Source organism: Hyla sarda, chromosome 1 (assembly GCF_029499605.1).
Source record: "Hyla sarda isolate aHylSar1 chromosome 1, aHylSar1.hap1, whole genome shotgun sequence".
Lineage (NCBI taxonomy): Eukaryota > Metazoa > Chordata > Amphibia > Anura > Hylidae > Hyla > Hyla sarda.
Window position 1 is genome coordinate 402,749,346 of NC_079189.1, and position 25,626 is coordinate 402,774,971.

The 25,626-nt window shown below is 41.2% G+C and overlaps 1 protein-coding gene across 3 annotated transcripts in view; it reads left to right on the forward strand.

Annotated features, from left to right (window-relative positions):
- The first annotated feature begins 2,712 nt into the window (after window positions 1–2,712).
- The window catches only part of RIPK3 (receptor interacting serine/threonine kinase 3), a 37,672-nt gene continuing 14,758 nt past the window's right edge, over window positions 2,713–25,626 (forward strand). The window contains exons 1-8 of one of the 3 annotated variants that reach the window (XM_056528167.1): window positions 2,804–2,832; window positions 3,369–3,450; window positions 4,275–4,436; window positions 6,308–6,626; window positions 12,423–12,571; window positions 16,182–16,231; window positions 18,100–18,258; window positions 20,999–21,084. In XM_056528167.1, coding sequence (XP_056384142.1) covers window positions 4,303–4,436; window positions 6,308–6,626; window positions 12,423–12,571; window positions 16,182–16,231; window positions 18,100–18,258; window positions 20,999–21,084 — 897 coding nt within the window. In that variant the 5' untranslated portion in view covers window positions 2,804–2,832; window positions 3,369–3,450; window positions 4,275–4,302. Of the gene's footprint in view, window positions 2,833–3,368; window positions 3,451–3,968; window positions 4,078–4,274; window positions 4,437–6,307; window positions 6,627–12,422; window positions 12,572–16,181; window positions 16,232–18,099; window positions 18,259–20,998; window positions 21,085–25,626 lie in introns of those variants that run through there. The other 2 variants (XM_056528175.1, XM_056528183.1) reach the window with 2 other exon arrangements.

The following is a 25,626-nucleotide window of genomic DNA, read 5'->3' on the forward strand; positions in this document are numbered from 1 at the left end:
TAATGCCCCCCCTGACATGTGCCCTTCACATATAATGCCCCCTGTCCTGCCCCTTCAGGGGGCATTATATGTGAGGGACACATGTTAGGGGGGCATTATATGTGAGGGGCACAGGACATGGGGCATTATATGTGAGGGGCACAGGACAGGGGACATTATAAGTCAGGGTCACATGTCAGGGGGGCATTATATGTGGGGGCATATGACAGGGGGGCATTATATGTGAGGGGCACATGTCAGGGGGCAATATATGTGGGGGCACATGATAGGGGCCCCCTGTCATGTGCCCATATAATGAACATATAATGCCCCCCTGACATTTGCCGCTTACTTATAATACCCAAAGTCATGTGCCTTGGATCATCTCCAGGGTATGGTTCCATTTTGATGTTTAGTTTTTGTTCTTGATATTTTTTGTGGTTTACGACGGTTGTGAGACGACATATAATACATGGCCCATGCTAGGTAACTACATTTGTAGATTTGTATTCATAGACCTGCTGAAAATGTGGAGAATGTGTAATGCATGTTCGCACTCAATAAAGTGTTTGAAAATAAACTTGTATTTAGATGCATTTTACTTTAATTACATCAGTATTTTCATTACAAACAATACATGTGCTTAGGGGGTAAGGGTTTCTTTAACTAATCTAGTGGAAGAGACTCGAGTGCTAAAATCCACGGGTTAGGGGGCGCAAATTACTTGCCTTACTTGGTGCTGACAACCCACGCTACGCCACTGCTAGCACTAGTCCACCACTACATGCTGTCACCTGGCTGCTACTAGCACTAGTCCACCAATGTTCGTTGCAGCTCTTAAAAAAGGAGAATTTTAAAATCTTTCCAACTTTTCAATATTTACAAAATATAAAAAAGAGAATTCTTCACTATCTACAAGTTCTTTACTATTTTGAAACACCATTACCAATCCTGATGCAAGCCTCAAAAAGGGAGACTTTTTTATTTTATTTAACTTTTTAATATTTACAAAAGCTTTTTCTTCCTCACTATCTCCAGGTTCTTCCCTATTTTAAAGACATGCAGTGCATATAGAGAGCTGTATGTGTGCAGGGCATGTAGAGAGCTGTATGTGTACAGTAGCAGGAACAGAACAGCCAGCACAGCTACAGCAGCAGCTAAGCCACTAGAAAGAGTGAGGAGTCCACCTTGCCTGGTCTAGTTAGTCACCCAAGTCGGGAAGGGGAGTGGGGCGGGTTGGGCATGAGGCACAGTAATGTGGGGGCTTGAGGCACAGTAATGTTGTAGCTTGGGTGGGGGGGTTATGAGACACACACAGTAATGTGGAGGCTTGGGGGGCATGAGGCACAGTAATGTGGGGGCTTGGGGCGCATGAGGCAAAGTAATGTGGGGGCTTTGGGGGCATGAGGCTCAGTAATGTGCGGGGGAAGCAGGCATAAGACATAGTATATATAATAAAGCTTGAGACTGTGAGGCACAGTGTATAAAATGAAGTCTGTGATGGTAAGACACAGTATATAAAATGAAGCCTGAGGTGGTGGAGCACAGTATATACCGTAATATGGAGCCTTAAGCACAGTATATAATATGGAGGCACGGTATATAATATAGTGTCTAAGGCACAGTATATTATATAGTGGGGGGGCATTAGTGTTCAATTTATTTATGTATAGGGTACAGTGTTTTGCATTTCAGAGGTATTATTGGGGTGGTGCGTTTTTTATGGGCTATATGCCGAGTTATTGTATTCAGAGGGTGCACTGTACAGCAAGGTTATATTTAGAGGGAACAGTGTGTGGCAGAATTATAAGCAGTGTGTAGAGTTGTGTTGGCACTGCCCATCCAAACAAGCCGGACCTCACATGAGGACTGTGTATCAGTTGTGTAGGTACAGTCACCTATCGGGAGGGTATAGATGGTGGTATATAAAATCCCAAAAGTCCACAAGCACAGATAATGTCCAGAGAGTAAGAACAGGATTGCACTCACCAATGTTGAAACCCAACACCTTCTTTATTCTTGTATACAAAACTTTATATATTGCAGGATATTAGCAGGTGCATTCACTACAAATGAGACAATTGTTTCACGCAGTTGCGGCACCCCACCCCAGACATCTGATGCACTTTGCTCTGTGCAAGATGACTGGCGATGTGGGGCGGAGGCTTGTGACATCACGGCCATGCACCCTCAATGCAAGTCTATGGGAGGGGGCTTGAAGGCCGTCACACTCCTCCCATAGACTTGCATTGAGGGGGCGTGGCCATACATTACGAGTGTGGGATGGCCGTGATGTCACAAGCCTCCGGCGCTGCACCAGCCGGGTGCAGCAGGGACATTGCGGGGGTCCCAAGCAGTGGGACCCCCACAATCAGACATCTTATACCCTATCCTTTGGATGGGGGATAAGATGTCTAGGGGCAGAGTACCCCTTTAACTTAGCCTTAAAACCACTTTAAAACAACCTGAATACATTCCTGGGTGATCCTAGCAGTGTTATACAGTGTTATACATACTTAAAAGCTCACACATGTTTTGAGGCGTATTTCATTTACAGTTCAAGGAGAACCTGTTTGTCGCAAACCAAACTTTTTCGAACTTTTGAAAAGTTGTTTTCCTCAAAGGTTAACGGTTGCTTTTGGAACATGTCTTCTTAGTGAGTGAGGAGGTCAATTTACAATAAAAGAAAGGGAAAAAAGAACCTGTATGAACATATTCGGTGATGAAGCAGCAGACAGTCTGTGTGCGTTCAGCACAGAGAAGAATCCTTGGCCAGTCACACCTCTTAAGGGGAGGGCAGGACATTACGTCACATTAACCAACACTTCCCTGTATGTGTTTCTAGAAAATTAGGTGAGTATTACATTACCCGTGTATACTTTCGAGTGGTGATATGTGAAATGCTTCAATGCCAGAGGGGCATCTACTCGATATACTCCATATCATGTAGAAATGAACAGGGGACATCAGTAAACCCCGACTTCCAAGAAACTCTGTGATACGTTTCATTTCCTGTTTAGTCAGCACATTCTGTGCCTCTGCTCTGGGTGCTTTGTATAGATATCTGCTAAACAATAAGTAGTGTAAGCATATTGGATAATGAGACAGACATACCTGCTGGGCTTTTTAGTGCTTTATCTTATTGTATGAACGCAGATGTAAATCAGTACACATATTTGCCGTATGTACTTTACGTATATATGGGATCTCTGTCATAGAGCTGTCAGGAGTTATCTGTACTGCCCTTTCTTCTCCCAACAACTCTCTTCAGGGTATACGTAATATCCTGTCTATGTTCCATACTTAGAGCAACAGAGCCCCTTTATTTTAGAAAGTGATGTGGGGTCTTCCTCGTATAGATAGTAACCTATGTTCACACTTATTTCTAGCTTTAAATGTCTTCCAGCCAGGCACCTACAGTGTATACTGTATATGCATGAATATATAGCCTGCACCTTTCTCCTGACATAGGTAAGTACAAATACTGGCTACTTATAAAACTGAAGCATACGTGAGATATCGGTTGTCTCACAGCTACTTCTCCCTACTCTGCCATAATCGTGCATAGCAATCTCATTCATACATTTTACTTCAATGGGAAGCCACGGTAAGGCTATTGCAGCCACAACTCTTCAGGCGTATTAAAATCAGAGGACAGTCTGGTAGCACATACACATTATTATTATTATTATTATTATTTTTCTGCTATTCCAACACAAATTGATAAGACCATTCAATGTTTTTGGTACAATTTAAAGGGGTACTACGGTGAACTTTTTTTATTTATTATTCTTACCCAGGTGCCACTGGAATCGCTTTCCATCCACCAGTGTGGTCTTCTTCCTGCTTTGGGGGACCACAGTGTCACACTGTACTCAGCTTAGTGCTGGCCACAGCAATGTCCTGCCTTGGCTGGTGATAGGCCGAGCGACAGTGTGATGTATTGGACCTAGCCCCCGTCTTTGTACTGATGCCTGTGCCCGATACATCATGCTGCCACTCAGCCTATCAGTGTAAAACCGCTGCGGCTGGTGAGCAGCTGAGTGCAGTGTAACGTGTCTAGTCCCCAAAGAAGGAAGAAGACTGCACTGGATGATGGTAGGGTTATTCCAGCTGCATTATGGGAGCAGCAGGTAGTACGTTGAAAATTTTTTATTTTTTTTTTATTGCGCCAGCCTGGGCATAATGAAAGAATAAAAAAATTCACTGGAGTACCCCTTTAACGAAAATGTAAAAGCAAATGGCCACATTTTTACAAAGATTCTCATTACTTTTCTCACATTTCTTTTCTTCAGATGAAATGGCACGATCCTCTCTAGAGGGATGAATAAGAATAATCTTGTACCAGTCAAGTTTCTAACTGACTGGGACCCAATTGATGAGGGACAGTTTGGGTCTGTGTACAAAGCAAAGCATAATGGTTATAGAGAAACTGTGGCAGTTAAAAAACTTAAAGGGTAAGTTTAACCACCACCAGACAGGGCTCATTAACCCCTTCCTGACTAGAAACATTTTCATTTATTTTTTAAATGTAAATTAAAAGCTGTAAACAAAACATTATTCATTTACACACATATAGATTTTTTTAAATCTTACGTATAAAAGACATTTGGGGGGGGGGGGGGAATTAAAATAATACATTTATTGCTGATTTCCCACTTGACATATTAACTCCAGTTACAGGGAGAATACAGTCCCCTGACACTCACTGCTGAGCTGAGCTCTGCTAAGACCCCGCACCTCACTGAAGCCACTAGGCATCTGGCGATTACATGTGCTCCAGGAACGCCAAGCAGTAAGCCCTAAATGAGCTCTATGAATGCAGCAATCGGGAAGTCAGGGACAGTAATATACCATTCTCTACACTCCATTTTAAAACATCCTTGCAGAATTTAAAGGGGAACTCCAATATGTAACAACCCATCTGTCGGACAACTCATGATCAGACACTTATCCCCTATCCTGTGGATTCTGGATAATTTCTTAAGTACCGAAGTTCCCCTTTAAATCCTACTATCCCCATGCATGGAATGGCCACTGCTCTGTGCATAGAGCTGTGTTGACCGCCGCACGAAGAGGTGGCCTCCATGCCCCCTCCATGCATTTCTATGGGAGAGCTGGAGATACACGGGAGCTGCTCTGTACGGCAGTTGACACCACTCCGTGCACGGTGCAAGGCAAGAGATCGAGGGGTCCCATCAGTCAGACCCCTTGCAATCCGACATTATACTGTGAATAGGGGATACATTGTTAAGTACCGGAGTTCCCCTTTAAGTTATCCAGTTATTAAAAACATATCTCCAGTCCATAGAGTGTCTGACCTCTGAAAGCCCCTGCGATCTCCAGAATGCTCAGCAACCCAACCTTCACCTTCCAAGACATTGGGGGAGATTTATCAAAACCTGGGTAGAGGAAGTGTAGATAAGTTGCCCATAGCAACCAATCAGATTGCTTCTTTCATTTTTCAGAGGTCTTTTTAAAAATAAAAGAACCAATCTGATTGGTTGCTATGGGCAACTGTTCAACTTTTCCTCTGAGCAGGTTTTAGGGAATCTCCCCATACTCATCTCGACAGTAATGGGCCGTCTCGGTAGGTAGGGCCCACAGCTTTCTGCAGGGAGAGTCGGAGCCTCGTTCTTGAGATCATGAGGGGTCCCAGTGGTCAGATCCCCATGATCAGACATTTATCCCCTAACCTGTGAATAAGGGATATGTTTTTAATAGCTGGCCTAGCTTAATTGTACTATAATGTTTGCTATAAATAGGGGCTTTATACAGTGTTGGGATTAATGCGGACAAAACAAAAAGATCAAATATGAAAATTTTCTTTTATGCTTCTTATATTATTCTTTAAAGTGTTATGTAATATATCTTGTTTAAGGGGTTGTCCACCTTGGAAAACCCCTTTTACAATGTAGGTCCACTAGCAACAAGCTACCTCGTAAGTGCTATTTTACTGCAATCGTCCTAACTGCAATTTAATAAAATTGCAGCAAAAACACGGTAAACACACTACCTATTGGTTTGCATTTGTCAGTAAAATACCATAATCTCTTGTAGAAGCTGCTGTTACTAAGAAGAATACATCCATAAAATATGTGAATTTGGGAACTTTCATGTAATCATCTACAGAATGGGCTCATAGCATGCTATCTGTAATATGCCAGTGTGAATGAGGGCTAATAAAAGATGTATACAATCTGCCACAAAAATTCTATGATGAATGTTTGAATGTTGGCAACATTCATACAATGCGTAGAGAGAAATGTAACTTGTATTGCAGTAAAAATGGAGTGCTGGTATCATTGTGCTTTGTAATTTATTACAGGAATGTATCACAGGGTCTCAAAGAACTTATATCGGAGGCAGAAAAGATGGCTTCTGCCTCTAATCCTTATGTAATCCGCCTATATGGCATCTTGGAGGATAATGCAAAACCCCTTCCGGGTATAGTGATGGAATATATGTCATATGGCAGTTTATTCTCCCTAATGGAGAAAGTTAATCCCATTCCTTGGCCCTTGAAATTTCGCATTATTCATCAAGTGACATTAGGTATGAACTGGCTGCATAATCTGCCCACTCCTCTACTACACCTGGACCTCAAAACAAAAAATGTTCTATTAACTGAGGATCTTCATATAAAGGTAAGGTTAATATTATAGCGATATGCAATTATCATTGAGATGTGCTTTTTATAGTAAATTAAAGATGTTGAGGACAGTAAATGTCAAGAACCTAATGTCATACCTGGGGTGAATAACTGCTACAGGATGCAGGAGTCGAGGGGAGGGTTGTTAAATGTGTACAAGGCCAAGCATTACAACCTAATGCTATGTTCACACATAGTTTTTGACATGTCTATTTAGGTGTAAAATGGCCATGCTATGCCCCAATATATCTCTGTATTACGTATTATTTTCTCGTTTGAATTATATTGAACTACAACTGCTATGCAGTGCTGCCACCTTTAGTGTGCCACATGGGTTCCCAAAGCAGGCAAAATAATGTCTTATCTCATCAGCCTTTGCTGAGATCCTGTCCCGTTGACTCATAGGCTGCAGGCCTGAAGACACTGATACATTGCCTGCAGCCTATGTGAGTGAATGGCTGGGGGGGGGGGGGGGGGGCTCATTTTACTTGCCTGAACATGCACTGTGAACATATTTAATGGGGTCTTCCAAGAAAAGCCAATAGTTAGCTCTATGCTTTCCCATGCAAACAAAGAAAGCTGTCATACTTTTCTCCCCTGCTCTACCAAAACTGCAGCTGTTATTTCTTCTCATCAATGCTCCTGTTCAGGGAACTCCATTTACAGAATCTGTTAGGGATATGAGCGGAGAAAAAAAATACTGCTGATCATTTTTATCGCTACTTAAATTCTGCAAAACAATGAACATTAGACAGATCCCATTCCGAGTCAATGGGACCCATCAGGACCTGTTGGTGTTCCGATGGTGTTCAGATTTTCTATTATGGACAATCTCTTTGCCAGAGCTCAAAACAAATACTACTCTTACCAGTCTGCTTCCTCCTGCTGTACTTTGCCTACTACAAGGCCCTCTAATTGGCCTCATCTTTGCTCCTGCTACTTAAAGCCAGGCCATGAGAATGTAAAAAACTTCAGTTTGTATTCCTCATGATGCCCGCTGGCTACTGCAACTTTTACCTGTCCACTTCCTTCTTCTGCACACTAGCCTGTGCCCAGTCCCACTAGTCTGCCTTCACCTCTGCTGCTGCTAGGTTCAGCTGAGCCTTAAAAATGTGAAAAACCAAATATTTTAAACCTTCTTGTAATGTCAGCGTTCCGGCCAGACTCACTGCTGGCATTCGCATCGCGGGATGCACCAGCATGCGACTCCCAGCCCGTCACTCACCACCCTGGTCTTCCATGTTCTCATTCCCGGAACGCGTGCCCCTGCCGCCTAGGGTGTGCGTGTCTGAGCTCTGTGATTTGAAGGGCCATTACACCCTAATTAGTGTCATCACCTGCACCCTGTCTATAAGTATCTGCACCTTCCCCTGCTCTGTGCCAGATCTTTGTTGCCCTAGTGCCTAACTGAAAGCTACTGTATTCCTGTGATCCTGTCTATCCACGTTCCTGATCCTTGTTCCATGACCTGACTCTGCTACTGTGCCACCTGCCCTGACCTTCAGCTATCCTGACCTCTTCTTGTCCTTATCCATCTGTACCAGGCTTCATCCCAGCAACCTTTGTGGATGAGTCGTGCCAGGGGTAGCGACCTGGATGCTGCCTGTTGTAGCAAGACCATCCTGCTTTGCGGTGGGCTCTGGTGAAAACCAGCGGCACCTTAGACTCTGCTCCCTGGCACTAATCACGTCATCATCCACACAGGCCCAGAGGATCCACTACCTGCCATGACCCTTACACTCCTGCTGTATGATGGCTACTACTGGACCTCCTTTTCCTGCTGTACACTGGCTAATATTAGAATGCTTCCTCCTGCTGTAAGCTGGATATCACAAGCCCCTCTAGTCCACCATCACTTTTGTTGCTGCTACTTCCAGCCAGGCCTGTTAAATTAGAAAAGCTTAATTTGTAAAAAAAAATGTAAAACCCTTTTCTAAACCGTTCGCTGTATGCTGGCTTCTAGCAACCCCACCAGTTCGCCGTCACCCTTGCAACTGGTAGTTTCAACCAGGCCTATACATACACAACCCGTGATCCCGAAAAAAAGTATAATGTTTTTCAACTTTTTATACAAAAGCTGATTCTTCTTCCCTATTTTAGGACTTCAATCCTGTTTCAATACCCCAAATAAAGACATTTTTGGAACGCTTGGAAAAATCCATGCTTTCTTCTTCACTTGGCATACTCAAAACCTAATGCTACTCCCAAAAAATGAAAATTTTTGGCACACTTGGAAAAAGCCACTGCGTCTTCCAATACCTCCGTGTGCATTTTAACACCGGCAGGCATCTATTAACAACTAGGGATACTTTATGCAGCTTTATTTTAGTGATAATAAGCCTTAAAAATCTGCGAGCACATAAAACAAGCTGTTAGTTACCATGGGTTACCGCATGTCTTCATAACTAAGCCTAAATAATCACTTTAAAACTAGTTGAATACATTCCAAGCAATGTTGTACAGGACTTTAGAGCTGTTAGGCAGTGTTATAAACATGTTAACGGGTTTATTTTTTGTTGGTTTGCGTCAAACCAAGCTGAACCAAACTGACAATTTCAGAAAAACCTTTAGACAACACAGTCTGAGCCCTCAAAGACCAAATGAGCGATTCCATTAATCTGCATTTTTTAAAAGGTGAACTTCTTACCAAAACCCTAAAATTACAAAATGAGTAGTATTTACTCTGGGTCTTTTCATTAGTGTCAATGTTGGGAAGAGAGAGGCAAATTTGGCAATTGGTCATTGCCCCCAACCCAGAAGGAGTCCCACTCCCCCCCAGGGATCCAGACAATGGCCTGGTTTTCCAGATTCCTAGGGAAGGGCCACTTCAACTGAGAGGGCACATTTTTAGTGTTTAGAGATGCTAATTAATATTTTGTAGGGGGGACCAAATTGGTATTATTACTGTGTAGAAGACACAAAGGTAGACACTGTTACCGATTGTGGGCACCAAGAAGATTAGTATTACTGTGTGGTATTAAAACTCCTTCCTACCAGATTTCTGTAATGCAAAATCCCCAAAACAACACTTGTTTGGAAGTTGCACTACTTTCTTAGGAATTGCTATCAGAGAGCTTAAATTATGATGCTGTACAGTTTGAACATTATATATACAAAGACGGGCACCACCTACAACCATAAATACTCACTGGGTGCTACCAGTTCTATAATGACATGGAACTGATTCAGAAAAAGAAAAAGCTAGCAACTATGAATGATGCACTCCAAGAATAGAAATGTATATACAAATAAGTATCTTTATTCATATGTATAAACTGACAAAAAAGAATGCATACAGACAATTAAAATCATTTAAAAACACATGATAATCTGGCGGAGGAGTATAATCCTTCAACACCCACCCCACTCTATGGAAAATAACCCACAAAAGAGAATGGAGGCTGTCCCAAGCAAAGAAACAATACAGAAAAATATTTATCACACTAAGGCTCCAATATTTCGAATCCAAAACAGACCTGTGACTACAATGCAGCAAATAATCCCAGTGTACCTAAACTCTACATAACACCATATCATGAATCACTAAACAATGTATAAGGTGTAGTCTGGCTGCAGAACAATAGTTATAAATGTGAATAAATATAAGGTGCTATATACTACAGGCCTGTGAAGTACATGTGCAAAATGATAGCTACTCGGAGCCTAAGTGCACTCCTGAGGAAGCCTCCGTTGCTGGAGGTGGAACATGTGGGGTCAGCTATCCCCCACACTGATATATAGGTGGTCCCGGCATCTATACAAACAGAACATTGGGCTCCAAGTGGAGCACATGCACTTCACAGGCCTGTAGTATAGCACCTTATATTTATTTACATTTATAACTATTGTTCTGCAGCCAGACTACACGTTATACATATTGTTTAGTGATTCATGATATGGTGTTATATAGCGTTTAGGTACACTGGCATTATTTGCTGCATTGTGGTCACAGGCAGGGCCGTTTGAAGGAATTTGGGGGCCCCAAGCAAAATGGACATGGAGTCCCCCCCCCCATTGATGTTCACGCACGTCACGCTCTAGGGCCGGCGTCAGGATGTAGTAACGCCGGCCCTTGAATTCTGGGAGTGCGACGTAAGCAAACGTCGATACGAGGTGCAGCAGAGGTGCGGCAGAGTTCCCCCCCACATTAGGTTCAGCAGAGTACCCCCCACATTAGGTGCAGCAGAGTTCCCCCACATTAGGTGCAGCAGAGTTCCCCCCACATTAGGTGCAGCAGAGTTCCCCCCCCACATTAGGTGCAGCAGAGTTCCCCCCACATTAGGCAGGCAGTGTTCCCCCCACATTAGGTGCAGCTTAATTCCCCCCACATTAGGTGCAGCATAGTTCTCCCCACATTAGGCTGGCAGTGTTCCCCCCACATTAGGTGCAGCATAGTTCTCCGCACATTAGGCTGGCAGTGTTCCCCCCACATTAGGTGCAGCATAGTTCTCACCACATTAGGTGCAGCAGAGTTCCCCCCACATTAGGTGCAGCAGAGTTCTCCCCACATTAGGCTCGAAGTCTTCCCCCCACATTAGGTGCCACATAGTTCTCCCCACATTAGGTTGGCAGTGTTCCCCCACATTAGTTAGGCAGTGTTCCCCACATTAGGCTGGCAGTGTTCTCCCACATTAGGCTGGCAGTGTTCCCCCACATTAGACAGGCAGTGTTCCCCCACATTAGGCTGGCAGTGTTCCACACAGACATACAGCCTCCAGCCATATACAGTGTATGGCTGAAGGCTGTATGCCTGTGTACTGCCCCACTTCAGTGCTCCGACCACCGCTCCTCTGGTCCGGCCATAGCATTAGTTCCGGGACCGGAGAAGCGGTGGTCGGAACACCGAAGATGACGTGCCTCTGGTCACTTACCAAGCTGGCCAGCGCACGTCTTCCTCCTCCTCAATGCTCTGGTCTTCTGCGTCTCCGTTGCTATGGGCGCACGCACGGGATGTCAGTGACGTCCCGGCGTGCACTATCACCCGGCGGCCCCTGCGTTTTTAAACTTAACGTGGGGCCACAGAGAGTTAACATCTTTCGGGACACAGGGATGTCCTTAATAGTGATGGGAGGAATTGCCCCGTCCCTACAGGACGGGCAAGCACCGGCTCTGCTCGGGGCCCCTGGCAAGCAGGGGGCCCCAAGCAATTGCTTGGTTTGCCTGTCCTGTAGCGACGGGCCTGGTCACAGGCCTGTGGTCACAGGTCTGTATGCTCTCTTTTTTGTCAGTTTATACATGTGAATAAAGATACTTATTTGTATATACATTTCTATTCTTGGAGTGCATCATTCATAGTTGCTAGCTTTTTCTTTTTCTAAATCAGTACAGTGTAAACAAAAAGTTAAATTTTTTAGATGAAAAAAGCAGAAGCATGTATGAACAAGAGCAAAATGATCACAGCCCCCTTGATGCTGGGTGTATGGCTAAGTTTCCACACAGGTTTTTTACTGGCATTTTTTGGAAAACTGCCATTGCAGTTTTTGAGACAAAACCAGAAAAGGATCCAGCAGGAAGGAGAAGAATAAGTCCTTCCTTTACATTTCCCATTCGTTTTGAATACACTTCTGACTTTGGCTCACAAACCACCAGTAAAAAAAATCTGGAAACCTAGCCTAGCCTGAAGAAAATCTAAGTTTTTAAATCTAAAGTCAAATCCATTTTATGTATTTCTACCTAGTATCATAGCCATCACATATCAGTTAAAATAATAATAATTGTGTAATAAAAGTGTAAACATTATTGAACAAAAAATTTTTATTGCAATGTTGTTAAAACATGGCTACAATTTTAGATCTCAGACTTTGGCTTGTCCAAGTATACAAGAGGCACCTCCAATTATACACATGAAGACTGTGAAGGGGTTGGAGGTACTCTGCAGTACATGCCACCTGAAGCTTTTCAAGCAGGCTATCAGCCAGGCCCATCAACCGATGTTTACAGGTAAATTAACAATGATTAATATATTAAACATTTGTATGGTTGTGAAGATACACTTCAACAAAACAAAAAAGTAAAAAAAAAAAACTGTACTTACCTTCATCACTCCCCCACAGCTTCCATCTTGTTGTGTCGACCAAATCACCCGGTCTCCACTGAACTTCACTTCCTGCTGCTGGGATTGGTGTGACACGCTGCCACTCAGCCACAGTAGTGTCCCACCTCAACCAGTGTAGTGATTGGCTGAGCAGCAATGTGACATACTGACCACAGCACCAGAAAGTCCATGCGGCAGACACTAGGCACCACAAAAACGCAGGCTGTGGGGGAGCAAGGTAGGTAAGTACAGGGGGTTTTTTTGTTTCACTTTTTTGTATGGGACTTTATACAGAAAATACTGGAATGGTTTATGGTCATCTGGTAACATATTCTGGGGGCAGGAGATACGGGACCAACTGATGGGCAAAAAAAAAAAGTGGTGTTATTTAGTTTGTCTTGGTTTGTATATTATTCATTCTGGTTTTGCGTTTTGCGTAATTATTTAGTTTTTTTGATATTGCAACTTGGCCAGGGAATTCATTAGGGGTATACATTACGGTATATAGTTTATTAATATGTTATGGGCATTATAGGAAAAATGTCTTGTAACTTTTATATATAATTTTGTTTGCGTGGAGGAATATGTGTGAGGGTGTATTTTATGCTATGGTGTTGGTTTTATGTTTGGTCTTATGATTCATTATATTGTTATGTTCTGGTCAGATATAGTATGTTTATTTTTTGTAATTATTTATTGTTATGTTTAAAATTTTAATAAAAGATTTATAGGTTTTGTGTGTATAAGCAGGCAATCTGAGCATATAAAAAAAAAAAAATGTAGAGAAAAAACTTTTTGCCGGAAAACCCCTTTATTATGCCCAGACATTATTATAGCATAAGGCTGGAGACTTTATCTTAAAATAATGGTGCAGGGAAGGGCTAAACTCTGATTTTTGCTATGGGGCCCCATGAATTTTATGAACGTCCCTGGCAAGTGGTAAACTTTGGTCGATACATTTACCTTTTTTATGAAAAACATATAATAACTAAGTTATTAATTCACATTTTGGCATCATTTGTTAAACATTCTTTTACTTTTTTAGAGTATTAGAGGGCTTAGATGTTTAGCAGCAATTTTAGGAAAACTTATATATATATATATATATATATATATATATATTATATATATATTTTTTTAGGGACCTGTTCAGTTTTTACATGGATTTGTACGTTAGAAACTCCCAAAAATTAACCCAATTTTTAAATATGCTCTCCTTGTAGTATTCAAATTAACATTTGTTAAGTTTATTTACCCCTTAAAAATAAACGCCAAGTGGAGGCATAATTAAAAAATGTAATTTTATTCAATTTTAATAATTTTTGTCTGTAATATAGCAGGTGTTGAGGAATGCATCAATATTTTCCTAATTCTGACATTTTTTAAAACATCCAATACGTGCTTTCGAAATCAAACACAGGCCTCAGTCATGAGGATTTAGTGAATTTTAGGTCCTTCTTTTCAAAGTTGACAATGGCAAAGACATCTGTGAACACTCCCTGGATCGACCCCCCCCCCGCAGCATGATCACGGGGGGCGATCCACTGCTGAGGCAGCTGGAGGTCTTACCTCTGTTCCTCTGGTCCCTCTGGTCCCGGCTCTGAGATTCATAAAGCCTGGCAGGAACAGGCTTTATCAATCGAGTTCAGAGCACACAGATCAATGTGGAATCACATTGATCAGTATGAGGAATCTAATGATTAATAAAGTGTAAAAAAAAAAAAAAAAAGTTAAAAAAAACACATTAACCCCTTCCTTATTAAAAGTTTAAAACACCCCTCTTTTTCCAAAATTCCATATATAAAAATATGAAAAACAGCTAAAATTAACATATGTGGTATTGCCGCATGCGTAAAAGTCTGAACTATAAAACTATAATGTTAATTAAACTGCATGTTCAATGGCGTATACGTACAAAAAATACCAAAGTCCAAAATTGCATATTTTTGGTCCCATCAAAACAAAAATGGTATCAATAAAAAAATTCAGATCATGGCACAAAAAAAGAGCCCACACACATCGTACACAAGAGAAAAAAAAGTTATAGTGGTCAGAAGATGAAATTTTTAACCTATTAAATTTCGTGCATAAAGTTATAATTTTTCAACAGAAGTAAAACAAAATCAAACCTATATAAGTAGGGTATCATTTTAATTGTATAGACCTACAGAATAAAGAGAAGGTATAATTTTCAGCAAAAAAATGCGTTTTTTTTTCAATTTAGCCTCACAAATATTTTTTTTCTGGTCTTACTGATTTTAAGGTAAAATTATTGGTGTCATTACAAAGTAAAATTGGTGGTGCAAAAAACTAGCCCTCATATGAGTTTGTAGGTGGAAAATTTAAAACATTATGATTTTTAGCAGGTGAGGAGGAAAAAACGAAAGTGCAGAAATGGAAAAACATGTTGTCCTTAAGGGGATAAAATAAAATCTTATAAACAAAAACACCCTATTGAATAAAAATAGACCAATAGGTAAAGGACAAAAGGGAAAATATTCATAGCAGTCCCTATATAACAAGTGGTCCCTGCCTATTGTCTGCAAGATTGCCCTCCTAATAAAGATAATGCCATGCTGGAACCATCTAGACACCATCTAGACACCCTAGAAGTCCCTAGTCTAGATGTGAGTCTCCTCCAACACGTCAGTAACAGAATTTCACAGAACAAAACAAAAAATGGACAGCTGTCCAGTGACGCTTGACCTTTGAGGTTCTCACCAGCAATATGCTTTAACCTGTCTTTAGCTGAAGGTGAGAGTAGGGTATAGGAGAATGAGCAACAAATAGATATTGTCCTGTAAAAGTGTCGCAAAAACACAAATGTGCAATAGGAAGAAACAAACATACATTTCCCTTTTACTGTAAAGACCAAGAGAGAGACTTATCAAAACCTGTCCAGCAAGTTGCTGAGTTGCCCATAGCAACCAATCAGATCACTTCTATAATTTTTTAGAGGCTTTTTCAAAAATGAAAGAAGCGTTCTGATTGGTTGCTATGGGCAACTCAGCAACCTTTGCTCAGGACAGGTTTTGAGAAATCTCCCCCTATATTATTTTGTGCTAATAATGTCACCACAAGAAATAATAAATTAGGTAGAGATGCACAAAGTATACAATTAATACCTAACCAAGGTTTATTTGGTAGGATATCCCAATTCACTGTGCAGAAATCTGTCCCCCAAAACAATAGACGTAATATTATAGGCAGAAAGGGATATCGTTAAAATAAAACACCAATGATATAGTGGGGATTTGTACTATAGCCAAATGGGGTACTTGAGAACATACATGAAAGTCAGGAGAAGGTAGTGGAGGCCCATAATGTCCAAGATACAGCACAGCGTAGGATACTGATATTATATGCATCCGGACGCTGTGTCCATTTATATATTTTTTGTTTTACTGTAAAAACCTGATATGAAATAATATATAGTTTTCTGATGGTACATTCCATTTAAAGTAAACAAATGTTAATATTGATAGCAATCATTTATCATTTTTTTCTTCTCTTTAGTTTCGCCATTTTATCTGCAGTGGTGCTTAGAGGAGAAGATCCTTATCCTGGTAGGAATGTATAATGTAAGATGGGATTTTCTAAGAGGTTACTTTGGAGAGTCAGTAAACTCAAAGGGGTTATCCAAGAATAGAAAAACACAGCTAATTTCTTACAAAAACCGCTCCACGCCTGTCTCCAGGTTAGGTGTGGTTCTACAACTTGGCTCCATTCACTTCAATGGAACTGAGCTGCAGAACCACACCCAACCTGGAGACAGACGGGGAGCAATTTTTGAAAGAAAGTAGCTCTGTTTTTCTATTCCTGGATAACCCCTTTAAAGCACTTCAGCTACATAGTTTAATGCAAGACAGGGTTGCCATTGTGTAGTGGGATTTCTAAGAGGAAATACAAAAAATGCCAGGCATGATAACCTCCAGAATTATTTACATACATGAATGGGTTATATGAGATGTTGTGTTTATCATCATGATTTATGCTTCTGAGGTGCACATATAGCAGGAAGAGCTCAAAATGGGATGCTGACGTATCCATGCTCCATAGTCAGGAACCCATTCAATTTAGTGACCTGAACGTAATCAGCTTCCCAGTGACCCACAGTGGCACTGTATGATACGGAAAAAACAAGTCATTACTTGGCCATAACTTGACTTTGGTCCCTTGTAGTGGGAGTGCTCAGAAGTGTTTGAAATAATAAATGGGTTAGGCTGGGTTCACACCACGTTTTTGCGATACAGTTCCAGAATCAGGTTTTTGATTTAAAAAAACAGATTCCTCAAAACCTGACTAAACTGTATCAAAACGTGTGTACAAATTTTAATCCTAATACGGTTAAAAACGTATACGGTTTGAAAAATGATGTCCGGTTGCATCCGTTTTTTTAATGAAGAAAAGTATATGTTTTTTGACTTTTTACACCATTATGAATAAAGTTTTATTTGTTTGAATGAAATTCCAAGAAAGTAAAAAAAAACATATGATGAAAACCGTATGAAACCGTACGCACATACTGTACTGTATGGTTCCCATTGACTTCCATGTTAAAAAAAAACGTATACAATTCAATATGGTAGGCTACGGTTTTGGATACGGAAAAAAAACTGACAAAAACGTACAGGATGCAAAACGGACACAACCAGATGCATCTTTTGGCATACGGTTTTCAATGAAGAGTCACCAATGCATACGGTTTTCAATGAAGAGTCACCAATGCATACAGTTTTCAATACGGTTCCGTACAGTTTTCAAATTGAAAACGCTTAAGGAAACTGTATTGCAAAAACGTGGTGTGAACCCAGCCTTATTCAGGTTTTAAAAAAAACATAGCTAATTTATATTAAAAATTTAAATAAATAAAAAACACCACACCTGTCCTGCGGGTGCTATTACAGCTCAATTCCATTGAAGTGAAAGGAGCACAGTTGTAAAACCACACACAGCCTGAAGGAAGTTATGGTGCAGTTTTGGGAAAGTATTAGGTCTGTTTTTCTTTTTCCTTTATAACCTCTTTCAGTTTGACATGTAACCATAAAGCATATAGTGCTGCTATGTGTTTTCTGCAACCACCAAGTGTATCATGCCACTGTCATGTGCCATTCTTAAGCGTAGCCCCACCCCCTACCCCCTACATTCCCCTAGGTTAGAATTACAGGTGTCTCATAAAGATAACCCTAGTCCATATATACTATATTAGGGCATATGGCCCTCATAGAGTAGAGTCTCTCACTTGTATTCATTTGACCAGACAAAAACAAGTATAAGATAAGAAAAAGTATGCAGATTGGACACAACATTTCTGGCAGTACTGCATGTAATACACATCTACAGATGCCGACAGAGTTATCATACATTTTATTTCTCTAATGATATATACTAACTAAAATAAGGAAGGCTGACCATATTTATATCTCTCCTTCAGTCGACAAATCTATCTTGATACGTGAACTTGTTCCTCTTGGCCAGCGTCCATGTCTTAAGGTACTGGAAAATGAGAAGTCAGTTAAATATCTACATGAGGCAGCTGAATTTACCCAACGCTGCTGGGATAATGACAAGTTGAAGAGGCCTCTCTTCAATGGTAAGTTGCACCTGATAAGCAGTAATAATGGGACTATGGGCTATAATTACTGAGGGTAGTGTTATGTCTCTACTCTATGCACTGCATAGTGACATGTGTCAAAATTAAAACAGTGATTAATGCCAGTCAAAATGCATATACAGTCATGGCCGTAAATGTTGGTACCCCTGACATTTTTTCTAGAAAATGAAGTATTTCTCATAGAAAAGGATTGCAGTGACACATGTTTTGCTATACACATGTTTATTTCCTTTGTGTGTATTGGAACTAAACCCAAAAAGGGAGGAAAAGAAGCAAATTGGCCATAAAGTCACACCAAACTCAAAAAAATGGGCTGGACAAAATTATTGGTACCCTTTCAAAATTGTGGGAAAATAAGATTGTTTCAAGCATGTGATGCTCCTTTAAACTCACCTGGGGCAAGTAATACGTGTGGGCAATATAAACATCACACCTGAAAGCATACAAAAAGGATAGAAGTTCACTTAGTCTTTGCATTGTGTGTCTGTGTGTCCCACACTAAGCAGGGACAACAGAAAGATGAGAAAAGAACTGTCTGAGGACTTGAGAACCAAAATTGTGGGAAAATATCAACAATCTCAAGGTTACAAGTCCATCTCCAGAGATCTAGATTTGCCTTTGTCCACAGTGCGCAACATTATCAAGAAGTTTGCAACCCATGGCACTGTAAATAATCTCCCTGTGCATGGATGGAAGAGAAACATTGATGAAAGGTGTCAAGGCAGGATAGTCCGGATGGTGGATAAGCAGCCCCAAACAAGTTCCAAAGATATTCAAGCTGTCCTGCAGGCTCAGGGAGCATCAGTGTCAACTCTATGGCAAGAGACCCAGAAAGACCCTACTGCTGACACAGAGACATAAAAAAGCAAGACTACATTTTGCCAAAAAGAACTTGATTAAGCCAGAATCCTTCTGAGAAAACATCTTGTGGACAGATGAGACCAAGATAGAGCTTTTTGGTAAAGCATATCATTTTACTGTTTACCGAAAAAGGAATGAGGCCTACAAAGAAAAGATAATTATCAAAGAAAGATAGCCCCCTATATGCAGGTAACAAATCCCACACAGGGTAAGATAGGAATACAACAAGAAAAAAGTGTTTGATGGGATTTAAAATAAACAAACTTTATTAGATCATGTTAAAAATCATATAGACATAAATATAAACCCATAGACATGGGAAAAGAGACAAATCCAGGGACTGGAACCAGAAGAAGCCAACCCCTGGCGAAACGTTGGGTGCTGAGGGCCCACTGCTTTATACTCATTGTCCACTTGGTAATTTATTGTTCTTATTTTTATTGCTCTTCAATTCGTATATATTAAGCTTGCTGCTAAGTTATTGTACACTTGTACTTTCTTGTTCTACACAATGATAATGTTTGCTACTTACCTTATGTGAGCCCTCACTATGGTTCCAGTCCCTGGATTTGTCTATTTTCCCATGTCTATGGGTTAATATATATGTCTATATGATTTTTAACATTATCTAATAAAGTTTGTTTATTTTAAATCCCATCAAACGCTTCTACAAAGAAAAGAACACAGTACCTACAGTGAAATATGGTGGAGGTCCAATGATGTTTTGGGGTTGTTTTGCTGCCTCTGGCACTGGGTGCCTTGAATGTGTGCAAGGCATCATAAAATCTGAGGATTAGTTATGATATTGCAGTATTGCGAATATATTTTGTTGAAAATACCCAATAAAAATTTGAATATGAAAAAAAAAAAAAAAATCTGAGGATTAAAGGGGTATTCCGGGCTTCCGAGATGGGGACGTGACGTCGCACCACTCCCCCTCCCATAGACATGAATGGAGGGGGCGTGGTGTGACATCATGTCCCCGTCTCGGAAACCCGGAGGTTTCCCCGAAACTGCAGACGCAGCTACGCATAGAATGCAGGCTGCTGCTGGGAGATCGCGGGGGGTCCCAGCGGCAAGCCCCCCGCGATAAGACATCTTATACCCTATCCTTTCGATAGGGGATAAGATGTTTTTGCCCGAAATACCCCTTTAACAATGGATTTTGGATCGCACTGTACAGCCTAGTGTCAGAAAGCTGGGTTTGCGTCCGAGATCTGGGGTCTTCCAGAAGGACAATGACCCTGAACATACATCAAAAAGCACCCAGAAAAGCAACAAAGCTGGAGAGTTCTGAAGTGGCAGCAATGAGTCCAGATCTAAATCCCATTGTATACCTGTGGAGAGATCTTAAAATTGTTGGGGAAAGGCACCCTTCCAATAAGAGAGACCTGGAGCAGTTTGCAAAGGAAGAGTGGTCCAACATTCCGGCAGAGAGGTGCAAGAAGCTTATTGATGGTTATAGGAAGCGACTGATTTCAGTTATTTTTTACCTAAGGGTGTGCAACCAAATATTAAGTTAAGGGTGCCAATAATTTTGTCCAGCCCATTTTTGGAGTTTGATGTGACATTATGTCCAGTTTTCTTTTTTTCCTCCCTTTTTTGGTTTAGTTCCAATACACACAAAGGGAATAAACATGTGTATAGCAAAACATGTGTTACTGCAATCCTTTTCTGTGAGAAATACTTGTTTTATTTTTTTTGAAAAATTTCAGGGGTACCAACATTTACGGCCATGACATTTTCAGAAATCCATTTGGGTAAATGAAATTTTTTTTTTTTCAGTTAGAGAAATGTCTGAATACATGTGTGTGGTTTTGAGGAATTCAACCAGTGTGTCATTTTCCCCCAATAACAGAATGCTGTACCAACTGGGAGTGGTTTTTCTCTGCATTTGCCCTGTATGAAATTAGACAAGCAGTAAGAGACGTACAGAATAAAATGGTGAGTCGAAATTTACAATTATTCCTAGTATTTCCAACATAATTGGTAGGGGAATGTCCAGTTACAGTGAGTATGTATTGGATTTATCCTGTATCAGCAGCTGGTAGATGCCAAACTACATCACTTTAACAGGCAAACAAGGTAGAAATCTAGCGCAGAAGTATTATTAATATTTCCAATGTTTTTTTTACTTCATATATCACAGGACTGTCAGAAAGTGGTGGATTTCAGGCACCAGTTGTGCCCTTGGTTTTAGTCTTCAAACATGTTACTTTCTACCAGTCCTGTGATGTCTGTAATGATATGTCTACTCTAGACTTCTATCTTTTTTTCCTGTTATGTTTGGGTTTTGTCAGAGCTTGTGGGCCCTGATACAAAATCTGCAACAGGGTCCCATGTGCCAATTATAATACTGGTCTCTTATGGGACCAGGGCCCCAGTGCGACTGCTCCCTCAGCACCCTTTACTGCTATGCCCCTGGGTTTTGTCCTACATAAGGTCAGCTGGAAGCTGCCCAAGTGAGCTGAGTACTTTTTACTCAACAGCGTGGTGGAATATTTGGATGCTATATAAGCATAGGTAAATAAAGCTGAACAACAGGCAATGCCAGTCAGCTGCTATTTAAAGGGGTATTCCAGGCAAAAACTTTTTTTATTTATCAACTGGCTCCGGAAAGTTAAACAGATTTGTAAATTACTTCTATTAAACAACTTCCAATAGTTATTAGCTTCTGAAGTTTTCTGTCTAACTGCTCAATGATGATGTCACGTCCCGGGAGCTGTGCATGATGGGAGAATATCCCCATAGGTGCTGGACAGCTCCCGGGACGTGAGTCATCAGAAAGCAGTTAGACAGAAAACAGCAACTCAACTTCAGAAGCTAGTAACTATTGGAAGGATTAAGATTTTTTAATAGAAGTAATTTACAAATCTGTTTAACTTTCCGGAGCCAGTTGATATATAAAAACGTTTTGGCCTGGCATACCCCTTTAAGGCCTGCAGGATACTGTTATGCACTATAAGATACATAAGAGAGAGCAATATGGGGGGGCTCACCGCAATATAATATATAGATGTGGGTGCAACTCAGTGCAATACATCATACTACCAAAAAACAGCTGCCACTGGAAACAAGATGCACTCCACTAGATTTACAACAATATCTTTATTAATACAAAACAACAGATCAAGTTAACAGACATATTAAAACCATTTAAAAGGCTCCTGAAGAGCCACAACACAGCCTCAGAGCAGGGCCATGACCCCCTGCTCCGGGTAAATGACCCCGTCCTACTGAAGATGTAATATTAATAAATGGTGTCAACCCAATGTGGCTGCACAAGACAAAATAGGGGCACAGTAAAAACCACAATAATGTAGCATAAGGAATGTTTCTATCTAGAATGCAATGATAGCCTATAATACTGCCCTATTGCCAATATACAATACCACACGTAAATGTACTCCACATGGGCCTACGACACAGATGCTGTGACAGGGGACAGATGCTGTGACAGATGCTGTGACACTAAACCCCACGCGTTCCGTCGCAAGGCGACTTCCTCAGGGGTGTTGTAGTCACTGTGTGTAGAACCTACTTATATACTAATGCGGTGGATGAAAATTAATGAAATACCTGGCAGGTGCGCTCCATATGTTCAGGCTTGGCGTAGAGGTGGGGAGATCCGTGCCACAGCACAACTCCCACTTCCTGTGCAACCTCTCAATCCACCCGTGTAGTTCCGGGAGCCTGACGCCTAATCACATGACCCGGGTCACGCGACACGCCTCTTACAACGCGCGCCACGTGACCCGTCTGCGCCAGGAAACATAGTTTCTATTGAGTAGTGCGCATGCGCTCTCCCCGTCACCACCGGGTGACAGGACATCATACTTCATCCGTAATGCGGATGAACATGGGAGCGCATGCGCAGCTTATCTGCGGTAACCCCTGGCAACCAACGTTAAAGCACCAAAATAACGAAGAAAAAATGTGTACAATAAGAAGTGCTGCCACCAACTACTAGTGTCAAAGAAAATATTACTATATGTGACTCCTAAAGGTTGAGTTGAATCCCTAACACCATAAATTTAATACTCAATATACTGTAGATTATCCCGTCATTTTTTGGATTAATAAATTAATTCTAATACCTGTTTTATATTTTTTGATATTTGATTCTTGTTGGGTATTTTTATTTTTATTTATATTTATTTCTTATACTTTAGAAAATAAATTCATTTATTGTTTTTTTTTTTTTTTCTAAAGTATAAGAAATAAATATAAATAAAAATAAAAATAAGCTGCGCATGCGCTCCCATGTTCATCCGCATTACAGATGAAGTATGATGTCCTGTCACCCGGTGGTGACGGGGAGAGCGCATGCGCACTACTCAATAGAAACTATGTTTCCTGGCGCAGACGGGTCACATGGCACGCGTTGTAAGAGGCGTGTCGCGTGACCCGGGTCATGTGATTAGGCATCAGGCTCCTGGAACTACACGGGTGGATTGAGAGGTTACACAGGAAGTGGGAGTTGTGCTGTGGCACTGATCTCCCCACCTCTACGCCAAGCCTGAACATATGGAGCGCACCTGCCAGGTATTTCATAAATTTTCATCCACCGCATTAGTATATAAGTAGGTTCTACACACAGTGACTACAACACCCCTGAGGAAGTCGCCTTGCGACGGAACGCGTGGGGTTTAGTAACCCGGTCCCCTGTCACAGCATCTGTGTCGTAGGCCCATGTGGAGTACATTTACGTGTGGTATTGTATATTGGCAATAGGGCAGTATTATAGGCTATCATTGCATTCTAGATAGAAACATTCCTTATGCTACATTATTGTGGTTTTTACTGTGCCCTTATTTTGTCTTGTGCAGCCACATTGGGTTGACACCATTTATTAATATTACATCTTCAGTAGGACGGGGTCATTTACCCGGAGCAGGGGGTCATGGCCCTGCTCTGAGGCTCTTCAGGAGCCTTTTAAATGGTTTTAATATGTCTGTTAACTTGATCTGTTGTTTTGTATTAATAAAGATATTGTTGTAAATCTAGTGGAGTGCATCTTGTTTCCAGTGGCAGCTGTTTTTTGGTACTATAAGATACATAGACTCACAAACATTAGTTTGGCTTTTCCTAGATTTGAATTATGAGCACTGGTTCATAAAAAGTACGCCCTTGAGGTTAAAAGGTTGCAAACAAGAGAAACAACAATGATCAAACGTATAAAGTATCTTAGCTACTAGTTGAATTTTATGCTATATATTTTTTTCAAAGTTACTTTGTCACTAGATATGAATTATAGAGATCCAACATGCCATATGATATTATTGTACTGTATCATTACCCTTGCTTTTCCAAATGATGTTACCTATCTGGTCTCATTTACAATGGAGTCTAGTATCTTTTCATAGTAGTCATACATGTAGTAGTCATAGAGAAGGATTCATGTAAGGGCCTAGGAGAGAGCAGGGCAGGGATGCTTTATCTATGAAGTCAGAAGCAGTTACAGTATATGGATGTCCTGGAGGACTTGTGCTTGGGCTAGAGGAAGGATTGGAAGGCATATTATTAGAAGAAAAAATTATGTAGTGTGCATAGAACTACTGGTGACAGGGCCCCTTATTTTGGTGATTGGTGTGGATCTCTGAGGTCATCTATTTAGTAAATAGATTATAATAGTATTTTGTTGTAATAATCCTTTAACTGTGATATCCACATTAATACTGTGTCAAAATCTGATGACATATTAAATAATATATATATATATATATATATATATATATGTGTGTGTGTGTGTGTGGTGGCCCAGTATGGGAGGTATTACCCCATGCTCCTGCTGTTCAGTCAGGCAGCCTCCTTCAGTGTCCCCAAGGCCCCCTGCACTTGATTCTCCATTGTAAATATGTTTTACTATGTAAAGTTTTTTTAAATGTAATGTTATTTTAATAGTTATACCATGTGATATGTCATGTGATTGATCCGCAGGAGGTACCAGTGACCAGGTGATCCCAAGAGAGACCTATGGGCTCCCTGCTAGTCTCCCCCATATAAGCCCTGGTAGCTTCTCTCTCTTTATGCTCTCTTTGAGCGCTGCCAAGTATTGCCTGTACCTGCAAGGGTTAAAGATGTGCCAGAGAAGCACGTAAAAATGTCCCGCACTGGTCAGCGTCCCGACCCTGGGTGTGGACACCATGTAGTTGTAACAATGCCGAAGTGGAACTGTGAAGATCCGCCTCTTGTTCCCGGGGGAGCGGAAGTCAGCGCTGCACCACTGATGCACTTTTGGCTGACGGCTATTTTCCCGAAGCCCTGTATAAAAGGAGCAGCGCCACCGGAACCTCGCAGTTTTCCGGAAGTCAGTAAGAGGAGCAGCATGGCGGAACAGGCAAGCACACATGCAGAGAGTCCCAAGATGGTACCGGAGGCCCGGAAAGTTACCACGTAGCAAATGTTTCAGGAGCTGGCAGATCGTCTACAGTGCATCTCCATCGGGGCCGAAGAGGCCTGCTCCCATGCCCCGCTGCCCGAGGA